General features: G+C 37.2%; 2 protein-coding genes across 2 annotated transcripts in view; both read right to left on the reverse strand.

The window, feature by feature from the left end:
• LOC126874640 (alpha-glucosidase-like) overlaps nucleotides 1-18,079 on the reverse strand; it is a 103,735-nt gene extending 85,656 nt beyond the window's left edge. The window contains exon 1 of the mRNA XM_050636926.1: nucleotides 18,073-18,079. Coding sequence (XP_050492883.1) covers nucleotides 18,073-18,078 — 6 coding nt within the window. The 5' untranslated portion in view covers nucleotide 18,079. The remainder of the gene's footprint in view (nucleotides 1-18,072) is intronic.
• The window catches only part of LOC126874626 (LON peptidase N-terminal domain and RING finger protein 3), a 66,335-nt gene that overhangs the window by 16,527 nt on the left and 29,092 nt on the right, over nucleotides 1-20,716 (reverse strand). Inside the window, exons 2-3 of the mRNA XM_050636895.1 lie at nucleotides 2,566-2,684; nucleotides 715-837 (exon numbers count right to left, since the gene is read on the reverse strand). Of these exons, the coding sequence (XP_050492852.1) occupies nucleotides 715-837; nucleotides 2,566-2,684 (242 nt within the window). The remainder of the gene's footprint in view (nucleotides 1-714; nucleotides 838-2,565; nucleotides 2,685-20,716) is intronic.

Below are 20,716 nucleotides of genomic sequence, written 5' to 3' on the forward strand. Positions count from 1 at the left end.
TGTATTCGTACGTACGACGGTGGAATTGTTTACAAAAATTTGTCAAAAGTAACTTATCAGTAGAAGTATATAAATATCGTTAACAAATTACAGCAAGAAAATTGTTGCAAGTAACCTTTCTTTATCAATGTCGAAATAAAATTCACTTGTCCTCTGTTGTTACAGCTCATAGTACATGTTATTCTAAGGTTATAAGAAAACGCGTAGAATTAACCGCAGAACATAACGTGATGTTTATCGAAGTTTATCAAGAAAAGCGTGGAAAACGCGTAATAAATTAACTCGATAACAATCAACAGAACGATCGAGATAACAGTGAACGTAGTAAATGAGTTTCTTTTTGTGCATTTTTTTAAATATGTAATAAACAACTTTGTAATTTCATCTTCTATAGCCACTAAAGAAATCACAATTATCACAGAAAAAAATCTAATTTATCTGATAGACTTTGTTGCATCGTTCAAGGATGACTGATTTTATTTGTCAGTCTCCTTCTTCAAATTATCATAAACTCTTCGGCGACGATTGATTGCTAAGATCTCGATATTGAAATAAAAATGATAAGAATGTTATTGCAGCAATTGTACGCTGTTTTTCTCTAACAGAAATTACGTTAAAGGGTCGCGCAGGTTTTCGCAGTGGAACAAGGCGCGAAAGGTGAACGTTATCCGCAGGACGACGTAACATTTAGACTTAATATAAAAATCGACATACCTTGATCAATTCGTGACGCACAGCTTGAGGATTCTTGTCGATAGCTACGCTAATACAAAGGGCAAACAGCGCCTCCTCGTGTCTGCCAAGAGCCGACAAAGCCACCCCTCGTCTGTAATGACCCTGTTGACAAATGACAAAGCAGTAATTAAAATCCGCTCCGTTTTAACTGGTGATTGATATCTCATAAAGTGAAAATCTTATGAAATTTTTATAAAATATTCAGAATATTACTTGATAACCTGTTCTACTCACACGACGAATATCAATAGAAAAATAGGACAATATTATAATAAAAGCTTGTCAAATGCATAATACTTCCTGAGCAAAGTATCTCGAATAAACAGTTATTTTTAATTTCCTCTTTTCACCTTAACGGGACTGACATAAACGCGTAATTTGTGTAGAACGGTACCAACATACAAAACCAACTACAAAGATCTATGAGATGCATAGGCGTAGAAACAGGAAGAACTTTATCGATGAATCAACGTTGTTTTATCGAGGAATTAATGTTGCAAGAATGCACGGCGTGATGTTCATTCATTTTAATTGGTTCGTTCATGCAAATATAAAATCAGTCAGATCTGTTTTTCTCTGAGCTTAAATTATTCAGATGTGTAGAGAGAGAGAGAGAGAGAGAGAGAGAACTACGCATGTAAATTGCTTTACATAAAGGAATACAAATGATTACTTTTATTTCATTATATCGGCGGATGATGCATATGGTTTTTTTCCTTATGCTGCACGATATTTCCATTGTTAGCAACAATGTTATCTCGTGATAATACAAACCGTTATCAATTTACGTCATTACTATAAATGATATAGCTACCGCGGCGTTATCGATCGGAAAAAAATTCGTTCGTCATATCGTATTTTGAGTAACATATTAGCGGATTTAATGGACAGACACAACATTAAAATTGATCGAAGTATTTTTATCTCATGATTATAGGAATAACAGAAAACGGAGGTAAGTTTACATATTAATATCATTTTACGAATAAGAAACATCGAAATATTATTATTTAATAAACTATCTAAACTTTCTAAAAATAATTTTTTATCCTTAACATTACCAAAAGTTAAACTAATGACAATTTTTAATATTTACCATCTGATTCGTATCGTAAAATTAATTCAGTGAAATATACGTAAAATTAATGAAACTGAAAGAAAATTCTTCCTACTTGTCACGTTTCTCAATAGGGTGGTTACTTTGAATCAGACATCTAATCTAACCCTCGGATCTCGGTTGAAAATAATGTGTCACGCGTGGCTTGGTGAGTTTGGGCCAGGATTGGGTTAAGGGTAAAAGGACAATACGTAGCCAGACATCTGATCGAACTGCGTGCCAAGTAGGAGAAACACACTGCCTCTTATGTTACAGTCATGCGAGAAATTTCAATCAAATATGCTTGTACGCAATCGTTATTTTCAATCTTACATGTCACATCTTTTTTAGCTTTCATAGAAATGTTTGAATATTAAAACAGATCGCATGACAAAAGATAAATATGGCGAAAATATCTTCCGACTTATATCAAATAAAATGCACTGCAATTAAATAAACAGCTTTATTCATAATTCAAGAACCATGCGTCATAACTTATTAATATATTATACGTGACACATTATTTTCATTGACTCGAACGTTATCACGCGTTTCTAAAAAGGCGCACGCCAAGAAATCCATCCAATTCTATGACAAGTAAAAACTAAGTTGACATAAAACATCAAATAAATTATTTTCTCGTATACACGCGATACAAATTATTTGCACGTTCACTGCTCCTTTGCACGCTATTCTAACGCGATAATGTACCATGACAAAAAGGTGTTTCTCACCTTGCCCCAGTCCGGTCGTAGCCTAACAGCATGATCAGCATCCGTAAGGGAGGCTTGAGGCCTATTCAGCAGGAGCAAAACGTGAGCCCTGTTGCTAAGATGGAGTGGGCTGTTTGGCGCTGAAACAGGAGGAAACAGGAACGTAAAGCATCGCTAGGATATTGACTCCGATGAGTACAGACGGGAATTCTCTTGGCAACAAGATGGTCCCTTCTGTTTCACCGCAATACCTTTTCTCGCAGATTAAATTTCGGGGAAAGATTTCACCTAACAATCGAGGAAATTCTTGGACGAAACCGATGTTTCTAAAGCCTCTAAAAATTCTGTGGGGAAGTTCAATTTGATTAAACAATTTCCTTGTCACGACAAATATCTTTTTCACTTTTGCATAAGCGTAAAACGATCTCCCGCTGAATACAAATTCGTGCAACTCAATGACGCTCTCCAAATCTCGACATCGTCCTTATTCTTAAATCGCTATTCGATAAGCGTTCGCGTCATTGAGATTTCACGACGAATGTTGATTGCCCGAGAAGCCATTTCAATCGTTTGAATAATGTATAAAGCGGATCGTAAATTAAGAAATTAACCAGCCGTCGCAGAATCGTTAATTATTTTGTACTTTTTCGTAAAGAAAGTAATAGCGTGCTGTAGATTTCTTCGTTGCCATAAAACTACAAATCGCGAATGGAATAGAGTAATGATAATAATCGCCTAAAAAGGCAATTCGTTTATTTATAGGCTATGCCAACGAGGAACATTATGCGATGCAAGCGTCGACGTTTCTCTCCCAATTTATTCGCAGAACATAAAATTGTTTCACAAGTTCTCAGAATGTACCGTATATTTGTAATTTTATCATTCTGATCTGGTTTCTCATTATACGAATATATATTCCGTTTTGAGAGAATATTTAAACAAAAAGTAGAATTTATATCTTTACGACTATCGTGAGTCACATTAAGGTAGAAGCAATCCTATCTGAACATCGACCAAAAGAAATCTTCTCCACGCAAGAAATATATCATCGTTTCTTCGTCGTCCTTAAAGTAACATTTAAATTTGCGTCATTCGAAGATTATTGCTGGACGTTGATGAAAATAAAAAATAAAAAAATAATACAATTTTCTTCGCGTACGTACGATTAATACGAAATTATGGAATTGAGCAGAGGCATTAGACCGACTCGGAATTAAAGAAAACGATTTCGATCGCATTACTCCTCCCATAAGCGCCGATCGAACGAATCAGCCTAATGCAACGTTTCATCCTATAATTTGCTCAAGGTAAAGTTTACTATGAACCAAACGCTCGTGTAAGCCGAATGCGCGTAGTCACGCTGGAACATCGTCATGTAACTTTCTCGAAATAGGTTTGTACGCGGTCACGATTTCGATGGCATCCGTTCCTCTTCGAGACTGTGCGCATATGAACGAAATATTCACCACTATTCCATAATTACGACGGTTCGCTGTGTGATTGAAAGTTCATTTATTACGCGTAAAATATCATTTAAACGAGAGCTACTAGCTACTCCTCTGTCCGTCGTTATAAAATCAAGTGGAATGAAAAACGGTAAATACGGTAAATTAAAATTGAACTTATATGACGCGGTAATATCACTATTTAACTTTGGTCGATAAAAGTATCAACAAATATCTCGCTGTAATCCAACCATTCTGAACTCTCTACTTTCTGATCAATATTCTCAACAATCTTATCTTATAACAGTAGATATATCTCTTTCAATAATAAAAAAAATCTCTTTGCCAACATTGAAGATCATATCAATGCTAAGGTTCCAAGTATTACAATAGCACAGATCATCACACTTGGCGATCAACTTAAAACCAAACCAAATTGCTCATCGTCAAAATTAAATATCACGTTAATTTCGATCTTCCAAATGATACCATAAATCATCATAAAACTCGCTATTGCGGCCATACTAAAACGTGCTACAAAAATTCATCGTCGCGACCCTATTCTGTCTTCATAATCGTAGTAGGTGACAAGGCAATCCGGTGAATAGAGTATTCGTATATCGCAAGACTAAATGTCGCACGCGCGACAATCCGCAAAACGCGTTTAAAGAAGATTTACGATGTCGACAGACCTGCGGTCAGCGTTGATAAATGAAGGTCGATGAATCGGTTCGACTTGGCATTGGTGGTGATGGCGCGTGCCGGAAATTCGTCCTCGACCAGGCAGGGGCCTCTACCCGCGGAGGCAATGACATTGCTCACAATGCCAGGATGCAGTCCCGCCTGTATCGTGCAAATCGCATGCTCGTCACTCGCAACCAACGCTTTTCTTGACGGTACCGTGGCAGCTTGTTGCTCGTTTTCGTTCAACTGACACCGATTATGACAGTGAGGGTTTAGCGTGAAGAATGGCGATTTTACGGTCGAACGATGAAGTAAACTGGCCACCTTGCAATTCTCTTTTTCACGCTGGGTATAAACTTTGCGAGTTTACGAGTTTGCTTCTCGTTTAAAACGTCGTGTTTTAGTAATAAAGCTTAAACCAGAGATTGTTGACTTTTTCGAATTTTTTCGCTAAATTAACGTCCTACTTAGATTTCTGCTTGACAAGAATGAATTTACGTAGAAGGAAGTTGACGCAATGTATTGGCATCGTTGCATTTAAGGAAAATAAGCTTCTAGAAGAAAATATATTTATATATGACTAAAAAGCACGAAAGTTTACAGAAAGATAAATTTAATTAAATCTAAAAACACTTGTTATTATTTATTCACCTCTTAAAGCAAATGTAATAAACGCTGGCAGACCACGTATTCAAGTGATAAATAAATTAAGTATCAAAAGTAACAGAAACGCGTTTCTCAGCTGTGTTGGAAATTTTCATTTTTAGCTCACGTATCATATCAGCAAAATAAGACTGCAATCCGTCGTTCAATTTTCCAAAAATAATATTTTCAGTTATATTTAAGTAATATGTGAATAATATGTAGCAAACAAATTTAAAGACAAATGTGCGAAGTAAAATAACATTTTAATCTTTAATAACGTGATTTATAGAGGGATTAACCTCTCTAAGTGGCGAAATGCATAAAACAACGCTTATACATTGAACAGCGCGTTCCAAATGCGGTTTCGTAGGCAAGAGGAACGTTTACATCCTTAACGAGTGAACGCGGCTCATAAATTCTCCGTTAAAAATTCCATATTCTTCTGAAAAGGAAGAGCCAACATCGAAACGACGTTTACAGCTTTAAAAAGGAAAAATGTTCAACTTCCTGTAGTCTACGGAAAACGATTGAAAAAGAAAGAAAAATACATAAAAGTAGAAAGACATAAAACCATCTTCTTCCATGAGATCATCGTCGAAATTTATTTTCAATCGCTTCTGGAGGTATTCGAGAAATACAACAAGAGCATTACGTTCGAAGCGAACATTTTGACAAAATATTATCACCTTTAATTTTTCTTTTTTTTTTCGACACGATATACCTAATAATCAAACCCCTAAAAATTCAAATGAACATAGAATATTATTTTATTCTTATAAACTCGTGGCGAGAGTGCAACACGATACGGAAAGAAGTCAAAGTCATTAAAAAACAGGGCCAACCAGTTTCGATCTGAACCGCTCTGCTGCGAAGAAAGACAAAGGGCCTTCTGAGCGCGTCGCACGAGAACAGGATGTCGGGTTCAATCGATAGAAGTTCATTCCGAGAACAAGTTACGAGCTGCAATACTCCACAACACTTCCACACAGACGCAAGTAATAATCTGCCCACGCGAGTACCTCCCGAGGAGAGGCAAAAAAGAAAAAAAAAAAAGAAGAAACAGAAAACCAGGTCTGTCTAACCGTTCAACCAAATGCACGGAACATCAGCACGTTTTTTTCCAGACAAATAAGCCCTTATGAATCTTATACGTATCGTTCAAGTGTTCCTCGACTGTGAAACACATGTAAAAGAGATTAAAGGCTGATACAAGCAACAACCTTTACCCTGAACATCTAACGAATAGACACGTGATCGGCCAATGAACGAGATCCAGATGTTCGTTAAATTGGCCCGATGAGTCAGCAAAGGAGCACGTAAAAGTGTCACTGGAATTTTGGACCGTTCTTTGAAGCATTTTTTGTGTGCATGCAAAAATAGAAATTCTGAAATGCCTTCTGATTTACGGATACGAGGAAAATAAATCTTAGTATGGTATTTAGGATGATCTAAAATCGTATTCGCACGTAGCAACGTTAAAGATATATTTATTTTCTTTGCGCGCTGTTTTTAACAGAAGAAGGCTTATGACTTGATTGAAATTGGTCATAAAAATGATCAACTGCTCACAACTAATAAGATTATTCGTTAATTCGACCGATCGTATTACACGGTATTATATCTCTATTTCCTGGCTACAGAATCGAGATGCAGACCGAGTAATCGATTACACACTTATTCCACTTAATCAACTTGATTACAGCTTAAAGAGGTTGCGTTAACGAGTTTAACAACTGCATGTCTGCCGATTTATTTCTTCTCGGAATAACATGTGTCTAGAGGTGCTCGGAAAAAAGAGACAATCTCTATCTTCGTTTAAAGCTACGTCTATGTAACGGCTGAATTGACGTAACTTCATTAGAAAGGAAAGATACAATTTAGAACATAGAAGTAATTCGATCAAAATGTATCCGTCTGCTTTCATCGCTACTGAAATATCCACAGCAAATCGATATTAGTCGATATCGGTATCAATGATTTAGGGCTTCACGGTCCTCGAAGCCTTTCACTGTCACTTTTACAAATTTGCTAAATTTAACCCTATTGAAACTTTAACTGATGATTAACTCATAATAACTAACTCGTAGCTAACGACATATCGCACCCATAAATGTACTCACGTACACTGGATCACGTACATAGTCGGAAAAAGGAGTTAACGTTTGTGAAAAAGAAATTCACTGATAAAAGAAACAAGACATTCGTTGGTCGTGGTTGAGTCAGACAAGAAGAAGCGTCGTTCACAATATTTAAATCGAATGAAGAGCGTGAAAGAAACCTACTGTTGCAAGAAATAAGAAGCAAGAAAACAGAGGAGGCAGTGTCGATAATTAATTAGACGACCACGATATCGATGAAAGTCGAGCTATCGCAGAAGAGTGCGTTCATCGAATAATGGACGCTTCAATAAAAACGCTTTGGTTTATATTAGGAGTGGAATATACATCGCCACGATCAACATCGCCAATAAAACCGTGAAAAAAGTTAAATAAAGGAAATGCAATTGCTTGGAAATGCCGTTAACCGACAACGGTATTATAGCGACGACACAATCTGTAAAAAAAGACAGGAAAATAAAAAATAGTAAGCGGTAGCGGAATAACAAGATATACTTGAACATCGTTAATTAGCATAATGTAAATTTTTATGCACATTTATATTCAGATGAAAACTTGTAGTAGAATCACAATAGAGATTTATTTCATTTATTGAAGATTATAAATACTTTACCTTGGATATTTTATATATCATCGAATATCGTTCACGTTTCACATCTTTGTCGCATTTTTCATCTTTGGATTTCCCGTAAATGCAGCAAAAATCATTTCATTTAAAAATCATTTCATTTATTGAAGATTATGAATACTTTACCTCCGTTTAAAGCTATTTTATATTATATATTTTATATATCATCGAATATCGTTCACGTTTCACATCTTTGTCGCATTTTTCATCTTTGGATTTCCCGTAAATGCAGCAAAAATCATTTCATTTATTGAAGATTATAAATACTTTACCTCCGTTTAAAGCTATTTCATATTATATATTTTATATATCATCGAATATCGTTCACATTTCATGTCTTTGTCGCATTTTTCATCTTTGGATTTCCCGTAAATGCAGCAAAAATCATTTCATTTATTGAAGATTATAAATACTTTACCTCCGTTTAAAGCTATTTTATATTATATATTTTATATATCATCGAATATCGTTTACGTTTCACATCTTTGTCGCATTTTTCATCTTTGGATTTCCCGTAATCACAAAAACATAAACAACAATGTCGACTTCGCACAATGAAGTAACAGCTGCTAAACATTTTAAAAATACAGAAATTAGCAAGGACCAACGCAAAGGGAAACGATCCAAATAAGAGAAGCATAATCGAGTAATAAACTCCTCGAAGCCAAGATATCGAAGCCAAGAGAACAGTCTAAACTACAACAATGCAGTAGAACATGCATCAGGATATTCGAGAACAGCAAGATCCCGAACTACGTGACCTCAAACTTATAGAATACTCTAACCCATTTCTGAACCATCAAACTTCAAAGTCCATACTCCTAAAGTTACGAGATTTACTTTTATAACAGGAACATAGAATTCCAGGTCCACGACCTAGGGATTGTGGCGCGTGTCCCGATAAACCACTGATCCGTGGGACCTAATAATCCATGATCCAAGCGTCATGAGACCTGTCCTGATCTACAATTGAAGCGTGTGACCTCGTAATCCATGCCGTTGGAATCTGCGGCCAATTTCTACAACGTAGAATCTCACGATTCATGACCACATAGTTGTGAGGTCCATCTGAAGCCATTCGTGAGTCAAATATATCCTGTATCTATTCCATCTATTCTTTCTATCCCTGTTCTATGATCGTAATCTCCGAACCTCGACACCAAACTTTGAACCTCGGACATTAAATATAAAGTCCAAGAGTCTGAACTTGTTTTAGATGTCCAGAATCTTGGAAATCTGGAATCTGAGATTCTAAATCCAAATTTAAATTCGACTAGGGACCAATAGCATCTTAGATCCAGAAACCATAGATTCGGATTCATAGATTCAGGATCCATTGTCTGGGATCAAAGTTCAAAATAACGCACATGATCCGACAATAATTTGAGATAACATTACCAGGATGAAAATTTCAAGCGATTTGTATCTCGGAACAAGTCTTATAATAGCGGTGTTGCGAATTTTAGAATTTCATAGCTCAAAGATGTTCCGATATTGGCTGTAAGCCTTCATTGTAATACATGGCGATTCTTGTCACGTTGGATACGTCTGTAGCTACTGACTTGACTGCATAACAGGTCAAATCGAAACACACGAACCGTAGTTTCCTGGATAGGAGTTTCAGTGCAATAAAACTTATTGCATTGTGATTATCATAGAATTCGTCGTAACTCCAATTGTATCTCACTTCGTTGATTATAAACTTCGCCATCGAGTTAAGTAACTCTATGGAAACTTCAAGTTTAATGCAAGTCTATGTGAACTTTGTTTCCAAGTTAATCAACTAGTCAACCAAGTACTGCGTCGTTTCTCCAATCGATAAAATACACTAAATTAATCGAAACACGTAAAGCGCTGCTCTACTATCTGCAAATGCAAACATAGTTGTCCCCATTTTGCACGCAAACGTGTGATTTCAGAAATATCGCATCAAGACGAAACTTTTAAAATCGATCGACGAACGTTAGTATCATTTATACTGAATAATCACCTATTTTACAGTCATTAGAAAAGTGTCATTAGCGTAGTTCTTACATATATTATTTTATCATCGAAGAGAGTAAAATTATTTTCAAAGAAAAGTAAGGCTGGTAAGACCTCGGTTAACGCTCTTGTAATTATACTTGACGATATCACAAAATACACTTAATTGTGCCGAGACTGACGAGGTCAAACGTAGGATGTGTCTTCATTTATCGTGAAGTACGAAGTTCGCTCGATTCAAGATTCTTTGAATCAACCTGTAACGATATTTATTTCTTCCTCCTCAAATAGAATCCTACATCATAGCTTTAATGCCGGATCTATGAAGAATATCTCCTAATGAGCGATGCTTCGTGCAAGTTCTTCAATTTTAAACAAATCCCCTGAAATCGTAATTTCTCAAATAAAAGATACAAAAATTCTCACCACGTTACAATCTAAATTTTCTCATTTCTAATCTCCGAATTTTGACACATGCATGAGAAATTCGAAAGTACGAGGAGATATAAAATGGTCATAATATACAGAAATACGCAAATTATACAAAGTAGAGTACCCGTTTTAATTAGATTCTACTCTTTCGTGTTCGTAAAAATATGAATTTGCATAAATATCCGTAGCGCGGTCGTTACCATGCAGGAAAGTGCAGCTATGAAATATATCGAAGAAAGGGACCACCTTTCAATGGTCGAAAGAATGAGACAAAACGGACAGTCAGAAAGACGTGAGAAAGAGATAAAGGTCGAGTTCGAGAAGCGAGTTAACAAGCCGCCGTACCTCGAGCAACAGCAGCAGCAACGACAAGCACGGCGATGAAGTACGCGGCCGGGTGACCGACCTTTACGTAACGCTTGGCTGTTTGCGCCGGAACGGCTGACGTCCATTCGATCCAACGGCGATGCGTCGCCCGATGCAGCTGCACCAGCGTGTCGAGAGAAGACCAAAAGACCCTGTTTCCCGCGATTTACCCCGTTCCCCGCGGCTATGACCATCGTCTGATCAAACTAGTGGACGACTACCTGCGATCGCGCTCTACTATCGCGAAGGATGCGTTTAACCGTGTCAAATTGTTCTTTTTTTTTTAAATTGTATATCTTTTTATTGTTAACAAATTTCTCGAGCTTGGGAAACGTACTAAAAAAAATTATTATCGATATGCAGTAGATCCAGCATAAATTATGCATGGAACCTGTATACGTAGAACCAGAGTAAACGATGAACGATCAACGCCGTGTGTTGCGTACAACAGCATGCGCAAACGTTTCCTAAAAATATATTCGCCGACCATTACGAGACACGTACATACAATTGATTTAAGGCTTTCGTACGATACCATAATTCAACTTCGACATAACGCGAAAGCAGTAGCAGCAGGTTGGCCGTGCGTAAGACAGTAAGGCGCAGCGTGCATCGTATCAGCGGCACATATGTACTTACTATTCCCTCCTTCCATTCTGGCAACGATCAATAATGCTCCACGTGTCGACCGGTGGAACGTGCGTTGGGACGACGACAGTGTCCCTTGACACGCCACTTGCCAAAGTATTCTCGCGTAATTCTTTTCGCACGCGTCAGTTTGCATCATCCGCGGAAATCGCGCGACGCGCGTACAATGCGTACTCGACGCGCCGTTTTGCATAAGACATCTCCGCGATCTCTGTGAATCGTGTCACCCAGCCAATTTACCCAACGCCACTGGCACCTCCTGTTACGTAGAGGTAGGAATCGCCACGTTTCCCGGATGCTTTCGCGGGCCAAAATAATCGCAAGAAATCGAAAGCCTTACGAAACCGTTGCATACTGGCGGAAACGCGACAAGATTTTGCGATGAATGTGGAGAAGCGTGGTTTCTTCTTTCTTTTGTACAGTTTCGACATATCCGGTGTTGAATTTTAGTTCTACGTCGCTATAAGTAGATCGTGCACTTTCCTGCAAATTTATATTTTTATGCAAGCAACTAAAACGAATAGAATTTACATAGAGATCTGCACTATCGTGTAAATATCAAAGTACTTTATTTTGGGCGTTCTTTACATTTTTACGAGTTATATAGATTCTGTATATTTTTACGTGTTCTTCTATTCATTTAAATAAATATCTGCAGCCTAGTTATGAGATTAGATTCTGTATTCTGATAAGATTAGGTTAATGACAACCTGCTTTATACTCGTTTTTCTTTATACATTTATCTGCTACTCCCAGGGTCATAGATGTATCATGCATTGGAGTACGTGACAAAGATGTATAGTAATGATTATTGGGTCTGTTAATCGTGGATGTCATTGTTATTCTTCCAGTGCAAGGAAATTATATATCGCTTCGCTAAATTTGCTGACGGATAGAAAATGATATTATCGAAACTGACTTGCATTTTTTAACGTTCGAATTACAGAGGTTACAACGTTAGACAATAATTTCAGTGAAAGTTGCTTAAAAACTACTTTATATTGAGCGTGTATTTATAACTAGCAACTCCTAAAGTACATACTTCGTGATAGCAATTATTACGAATAAATATTTTGAAGTAACATCTCGCATCGAGTAATTATGTGTCGTCGTAGCTGGGAAAATTATTAGGTTCAGAGATTAAAAATAGAAAATAAAGAAGAGGTATCTGCTTTTAACTTTAACAATAACAAGTACTTCGAATAAGATGTCACTTGTAGAAATTGTAAATTGTAAATTTTTGAATTAAATAAACAGGATCAAAAGGTCTGCGATATTTGAATTATTTAAAATAAACTGCAGCTGCTCAGAGAGTTGGAAATTGGATCGAATGCTTTCTGCATTTCAAACAACCAGATCAAACTTTCACAAACATAACGAAATGTATGCATAATCAATAAAAATAGCAGAGATTGGCAACGTTGTTGCAACGATGAACGACTATGATCGTGCAATTCCTCGAAGCAAAGCACGGAAATCATTGTTTGCCGTCAGCTGATACGTTTCACCAACGTGTCGTGCTAGTTGTAAACGGTAACATTATGTAACGACACTTTGCAGGTGTAATAACCGATACATTAGCCGACCACGATTGGATGTCTTCTGATCGTTTTACAAATTGAATTCCACTTTACATCATTACGTTTACCACTGAAATAACCCTGGCGACTTCTAGAAGCACGATACTATTTGCTTCCACGTGACGTAGTAGCACTTTCGAAAATTACCGGCGACTTAGCTATTACACCTGACATATTTCTCCCGCCACTTGTATTTTATTTCTCGTGTTTATTTTCTTCCTGTTGAAGTGGTCACCATTTCTAAGAGAAAAAAATCTCTACAACCTAACCCCAATCTGTTTAGTCTTCTAGTAGTTTTTTTTTTTTTTTTTTTGGAATAAATTAATTTGAATGGAAAAGAGAAAGGCGGCTGGCAAATGTATTTGTGAAGGCATTGACAAATTAATTTTCAGATATTTACGACGAGAGTTAGAAAAATATTAAGAGATAATTGTTAGTAGGGATATAGAGTTTTAGGGAGGGTGTTGGAGTGGTCACCATTTCTACAAAAATTCCACATCTGGTCTTTTTAGGTTTTCTCAGGCACTGAAGCCATTGACAGCGTATAGACAAAAGACCGCGACGAAGGCAGACCATAAACGGTAGACAGGCGACGTTGGCTTCGGGGTTTTCAGCTATAGGGTAACACTGCCAGCGTGCGGATCTGGACCAGCTCAAATTGTATTCTTACTTATAATTACACTTCTGTATTAAAATATATTTGCTACCTTATAATTTATCCACGAGTTTCTCTATTTATACATCAAATAACCTCAATACTTCCTATGCCAACAAAAAACCAATTATTTCATAAAGCAAATTGTGAACGATAAAAAGGATACCACCGCCGCCGTTAGCGTACTTCGCGTTCATTTCCAAAAATTACTACGTTTCAACCGATTTGTTTATATCTAAAGAAAGGCGAAAGATAGCTATGTCTTGTAATCTTGCTTTTACTTCTATCGTGAGTCATAAGAATAATACCGAAACACCCCCTGCAACGTCCCATCTAAGAGCATCTATTATTATATTTTCAACTTTTCTTCCACGATATCCTGAAAATCCTATGCAGATAGAAAATTGCCACAATATCATCTGTCGTTTTTCTGCGAGTGTCCTCAAAACAGCGCGATAATCGAGTATTATTTTCACGCGTGTTAGAAGCCAAAGGAATAGAACAGGTAGCTTTCTCCAAGCCAAGAAAGCGACGATATCCGCTGACCGGCCTCGCTGTTTCGCTTTGCACAGACACACGGCCATTTTTCACGGTCAAGTACCGCCCCGCTGATGCTTTCGTTCGATCGAGTTTCCTGGCTGTCTCTGACCTACTCTCCCGGCCTCCTTGACGCCGCCACTTCAGCTGCAGTGTTCTCCACTTCTTCGAAGCAGTCGACGCGCCCAGATAGCCAGCCGGCGAACAAAATGTAAATGAAATAACCTCGTCCTTGCCTTGCCTTCGCGATAGAAACGAACGTTCGTGAAACGATGGATAATTTCAGAGGTGATTCCGGCAACGATTTTAGAAACGATTTCGATGGTAATTTTAGAATCTGTTTTTAGGGAAAATCTCAGAGGTAACTGCGGGGAAGATTTCAGATATGAGGAGAATTATTGAAACGAAAGTAGAAGCTCGTGAAAAGTGGTTAGGCAGCGAGTTAATCGCAGACTCGCCTTAAAGTCACGTAATTCCTTGGAAACCCAGATTACTTCCTATCGGTAATGACTTCCTGAAGAGGGGACTTTTAGGAGTGGTTGGCGACTTTTCATACTACTTGGTAGCAGGCACCTGATTTTTGTAAAATTTCTTTGTTCCTTCGTGTTAAAGACTGAGAGTTCGAGATACAAGAGTCTGTAGGAATAAAGAATCGAGGCTTGAAGAAGCTGTCTGGGATCCTCCTATTTGAGGTTGATAGCTCGAAGTGAAAGAACTTCTAAAAATAAACAAGAATGATGCTCGAAATGAACGAGTTTGAAGTTTAAAGAACTCGAAGAGTTCAGAGCAATAATATAACGTATATGGTCAAAGTGTGCGAACACACGTCGTACTTTTCTAGTTACCTCATTCAGATTTGTTACGATAATTTTCAGCGATCTTTTAATTCGTAAATTGATCTTTCGTAAGGACCTCGTAACGAGTACGTATATTCATACATTATCGTTTTACGATAAATTATTGCGTAGAAACATAGTCGGTGAAAGATTATCGCGCATTTATACCTAATTTGTACGTATAGTTTATTCTGATTTCTAATTAGAAAAACGTGTATTTAGAGAACATTTTGTATTTCATGTAGAACATACATAATTACGTAGAACAGCAATTTGCTTTCACCATAATGTATCTACGTCAAAGAAACGAACATTAAAGCCTCTCTCTTACTAATAGCCTTGGCTTCAAATCTTCTACTACCACACTATTTTCACCCTAAACAGACAGTTTTACGCTTTTTGTTTACAAGCGGTTCTAATTTTACGCTCTTCCATATTCCAATTTAAAGAACAAATCTCCTACGGAATTAACTTTATAAACCACCGCTATTAATCATTTCTCTAATCTTCCAGCAGTCCTCGATCTTCCACTAAATCTGCCCGATAAATTCTGAACGCGGCGCAACCTATCATCTCCCAATCGTCTACCAATTTCCAATTTCTTAGTTACTCCCCGAGGTGTATCGTCCAGAGTAGAAGTCGTAAATCGTCGGAAACTCGCAAGAAACATCGAATGAGATGAAAATTATTTGTTGAAGATTTCGACGTTCTGTCAATTAAAGAGAAATTACATTCGTCGTTCTCACATGTAAAGTTACTTCACCAATTAACATGAAACATGCGTGTTTTTGTAACAGAGACAACACTGTCCTTTAAGTCTCGTGCTATTAACACTAAACACTAAACACTAAACACTAAACACTAAACACTAAACACTAAACACTAAACACTAAACACTAAACACTAAACACTAAACACTAAACACTAAACACTAAACACTAAACACTAAACACTAAACACTAAACACTAAACACTAAACACTAAACACTAAAACTAACACTAACACTAACACTAAACACTAAACACTAACACTAAACACTAAACACTAAACAAAGTGCTTGGTACTTCAGTACTTTAGTACTTAGTACTTAGTGTTTAGTGTTTAGTGTTTAGTGTTTAGTGTTTAGTGTTTAGTGTTTAGTGTTTAGTGTTTAGTGTTTAGTGTTTAGTGTTTAGTGTTTAGTGTTTAGTGTTTAGTGTTTAGTGTTTAGTGTTTAGTGTTTAGTGTTTAGTGTTAATAGCACGAGACTTAAAGGACAGTCTTGTCTCTGTTACAAAAACACGCACGTTTCATGTTAATTGGTGAAGTAACTTTACTTTACTTTGCTTTAGTACTTAGTGGTAGTAAAGCTTCAACGAGATCGTCTGACTCTTCCATGAATACGAGACGGACCTGATATACGTTTATGTTTCTCGATATGGCAGTTGTCAATCGATAATGATAAATTAAGGAGCGCTATAAGTTTATTTACCATTAAGCAGCAGTATTACTTCTATTTGTATACATACACATACGATAGTATAAATAGTATAAATAGAATAGAATGAAAGAACAGAGCGTAAAGGTGAACGCCTTTGTTTACTAGTTACGTTACGAGTGAAAAGCGAGTTCGTAAGATCGAAGCGTATGTCCTCAACCGTCCCTTCATATACAATTTATATACAAAATAATAAAAATTGTGAATTGGTACTTAAGGAACAGGTAATCAAGTCGCGATTATCAACCGATATAATTTTGATACGTAACCTATGTCGATAAATTACAAAATATTGTCTTAAGACTTATTTACCATTAATGAGCAGTATTATTTCTATTTGTATACATACAGATACGATAGTAGTATAAATAGAATAGAATGAAAGAACAGAGTGCAAAGGTGAACGCCTTTGTTTGTTAGTTACGTTACGAGTGAAAAGCGAGTTCGTAATATCGAAGCGTATGTTTTCTACCGTTCCCTTATTACAATTTATATACAAAATAATAAAAATTGTGAATTGGTACTTAAGGAACAGGCAATCAAGTGGCGATTATCAACCGATATAAACTTGATACGTAATCTATGTCGATAAATTACAAAATATTGTCTTAAGGCTGAACTTGCATTTTTTTAATCCCCATTCCATACTCCGTCTTTCATCATGTCGTAAACTAACGATTCAACCAATTACGTTCTAACAATTGCATCCACAGCGAACGTTTCACTAAATCCCCTTGTGTTCGTACAGATGTTGAATAAATTCGAAGCAGCGACAAATGTCGATGACTCGACGAGCTCCAGAGAAGAGTCGCACACGTCCCTTCCACCGTATATCCGCCACTCTAAGATGAAACCGATTAATTCCGTTCGTTCGTCGCCGGGCATACTGGCACTACGTTTTATGCGTAGCGCTCGTCCTTACATAACGCTTTTTATTATGTAATTGACAGAAACGTCGACCCTGCGCGCCTGCGTATATACCACGGGCGAAAGTGTCGCCCGGTGTCGACGTCGATTCGAGGAAATCGCGCTTCTTTTCCAGCCGATCGATCCTCGTGCCAACCTCTCCTACGCTTTCACGCTATGCATCGATATTCGGGGTACATTATCTAAGCATGCGAACCATTGCATATATAATTCACTCAATCTCTTTGATAGCCATCGAACGTATGTTCAGTGCAATATTTTAGATTTTTCGGAGAAGTGGACTTGAAACAATGGGAAGCGAAACAACTGATAGGAAGATGACAAACAATTACGAAAAATTAAAAATTACGAAAATATAGTAATTACTGACAGGTAATTATCTAGACGTATTGTCTATGTATTTTCATCTAACGTATATAATTTATAATCTAAATATATGCATATATCACCTGAAATAGCTGCTTTACTCGTGACACCATAATACGTATTATCGATAGAATCTAAGCATGTACGTGAGTTTCAAGTACATATATCGAACTCGAAATGAATCAGAGACAATAGACCTACATGCATCTGTATAGTGGCCATATCAAGATGGTTCCAAAGAATTTTAACATATCGAACTAAATGAAAATTTGCCCGCGCTAAATTCAAAGAATAGGACGAACAACGTGACAATTGTCGATCGACTCTTTCAATCCATATAATGTTATTTTCGTCGTGCGCGACCGAACGTACTTCGCTTTTCGCTTTTTTGCATAACGATGCTTAAGAAAGAATTGCTGTCAAATTTCAAAAATTCATCGTTAGTGGTCATTCCTGTATCAATGCTAATCGGCAATTTTGCCAGCTATCGTTCTATTTTATCTTAGAAATTCAAAATGGAAAATAAGAGACGACGTTATTTTTGGAACAATATGATACTTTGGTCCGCTCGATGATAACGACGATTAAACGTTCGTGGCAATTTCCTCGGACAGAGGAACAGTAGATCGGACGTACCTCGAAGCGGTGCTCTACGTTAGATAATATAACGATGGCCGAGGCAGCTACGGCTGGGGCTCTAGTGTCAACGTAACCATTTATATAAATCTATCGTTACGTAATCGGCCGGTCGATCTCCACAACCAAATAGATTCGGCCCGTGCTGCCGTTACGCGACGCGCACAGCGCGGCCACGTGGTCTATGCTGCTTCTGCTGTTACCGCTATTCTTTGCTCGATGTTCATCCTTCCGTGTTTTCAGCCTTTTCTACCTTCGATCCATGTTTTCTGTTCTTTTTCTTTCCTCCGCTGCTCTTTATTTTCTTTTCCACACATCGCGGATCGGTGATAAAAGGATCCGAGGAAACGTTCCGAGGAATAAAAATTCCTTTCCTACAGCTGACAGCCTTTGAATCGTAGGCGTAAACCAGGAAGCGTCGTTTGTTTTGAGATAAGCGAAGATAGCATAAAATCGGTGTATGTATTTTTAGAATTCCTGGTATTGTATACAGGAAAATGCGGAATTTTATTTTCTTAGACTTTTATGGATTTTTTTATCGCGCTTGTAAGTTCGAAAGGTAGCTTTAAACAGCATATTTAGCAAATCCTTTGGCATCTGTCTTCAAGCGTATTCTTCGTGATTCTCGATGAATTTGGTTCGTACTTTCTGAATGAATAAATAAATTAGATCTCTGACGAAATACTGAAAGCTCTTTTAAGTTATTAAGGAAAATACGCGCTGTCTTATTTCTATATCGCGACATCCTCTCACCTCCCGCTCCATGTTCAATTTCATGAATGTACACTAAATACAAAAATATATGTTAGAAAGCGGAATATCAAAGAAAATGATCGTATAATTGCCAATGGAATTAAAAATCCTAAAAACTGACTCATCAAATAAACAATTATCGACAAAGAAGTAAGAATAAAATGAAGTTTAAATGGCAAGAGTAACAAAGTTATTCATAAACTTGAAATTCAATTAACGCGGAAATTAAGGGCGGAAATGGGAAGTGCCGAAAAGTGGGAGGCAATAGATACGAAGTCGTCCTATCAAAACAATTTTCATCGATAAAATAAACCGATCATTCCGCTCTGTATATCAGCCGAACGCAACGCCATGAACCTTTGTTCTTCGACGGCGATTAACGACTTAAAATTGATCAATCAAAAATGAATCTCCCGTTACGTGAGACTGGCTTGACAACGCAACGTTATGAAACGTGCTCGAACGCACGGCTCGGCCTTATCGATAATAATCGCGATGCTGCACGTTTCAAATATCGCCGCATGGTCCAGAAAAATCATTCTATAGCTACCGGTTACAGGTGTTTACGTGCCGTAAACTTGGCAACAAGTACATGGAAGCTAGCTATGTATGTACCTACGTGAAACGCGATTTAATCTTGTCAACTAGGGATTTAACGTGAGAACGAATAGACCATAATCGCGTTCAGACATTGCGTTCAGATCGAACGGGAGTTTGGATTTAGGTATTAGACAATTCCGAGAGAAATGTATCGTTTTGAGCATAACGTTAAGTAAGATATATAAAGCATTGGTTTTCAAATAACGATATACACGGATCCTAGCATTAGGTCGTCCGAAAAGTTTCTTTCGTTTTAGAAGGAAATAACGGATGCACAACATTTTATCGAATTACGTATGAGCCACTTTGTTTTATCAAGATAAAAATCACAAGGTTTGACAGATTAGGTTTCATGTCTGTACAAAAATGCGTTGTTGTAAAAGACGTATTTTTAAAGGAAAGACACTTTTCGGACAACCTAATACTTGCGATTGGCGATACATTGGTCGAATGTGGACCACTTGTTTTATACTTACGTTAGTTGAAGATGCCGGCGGTGATAGCGAAAGATCTGTTTCGCTTTAAGGTCTAAGAGTTGGTGTGTTAGACTATTGTTAAGAGATTATTAAGAGACTGTTTGGATTATCGTTAAGAGTACTTGGGAGGTTAAGTCTTTGACAACAAATGCATGTAACGGTTGAGCACCACTGATCTAATATTTACATGCAAAATATTGACGATGCTTATTGCGCATAATTAAGATGACACTCGACTCGAGGCTATCGAATCATCCGCTTATTCAGTGTTTGAATACGCGCGTAAATTTTTCGAACTGGCTATCTTCCAGATTCTGTCCGCTCGAATTTATGCAAACATTTTTTTCTTAAATGCTGATGTAACGGTGCTATCTAGTCTG

This window comes from Bombus huntii, chromosome 2 (genome assembly GCF_024542735.1).
Source record: "Bombus huntii isolate Logan2020A chromosome 2, iyBomHunt1.1, whole genome shotgun sequence".
NCBI lineage: Eukaryota > Metazoa > Arthropoda > Insecta > Hymenoptera > Apidae > Bombus > Bombus huntii.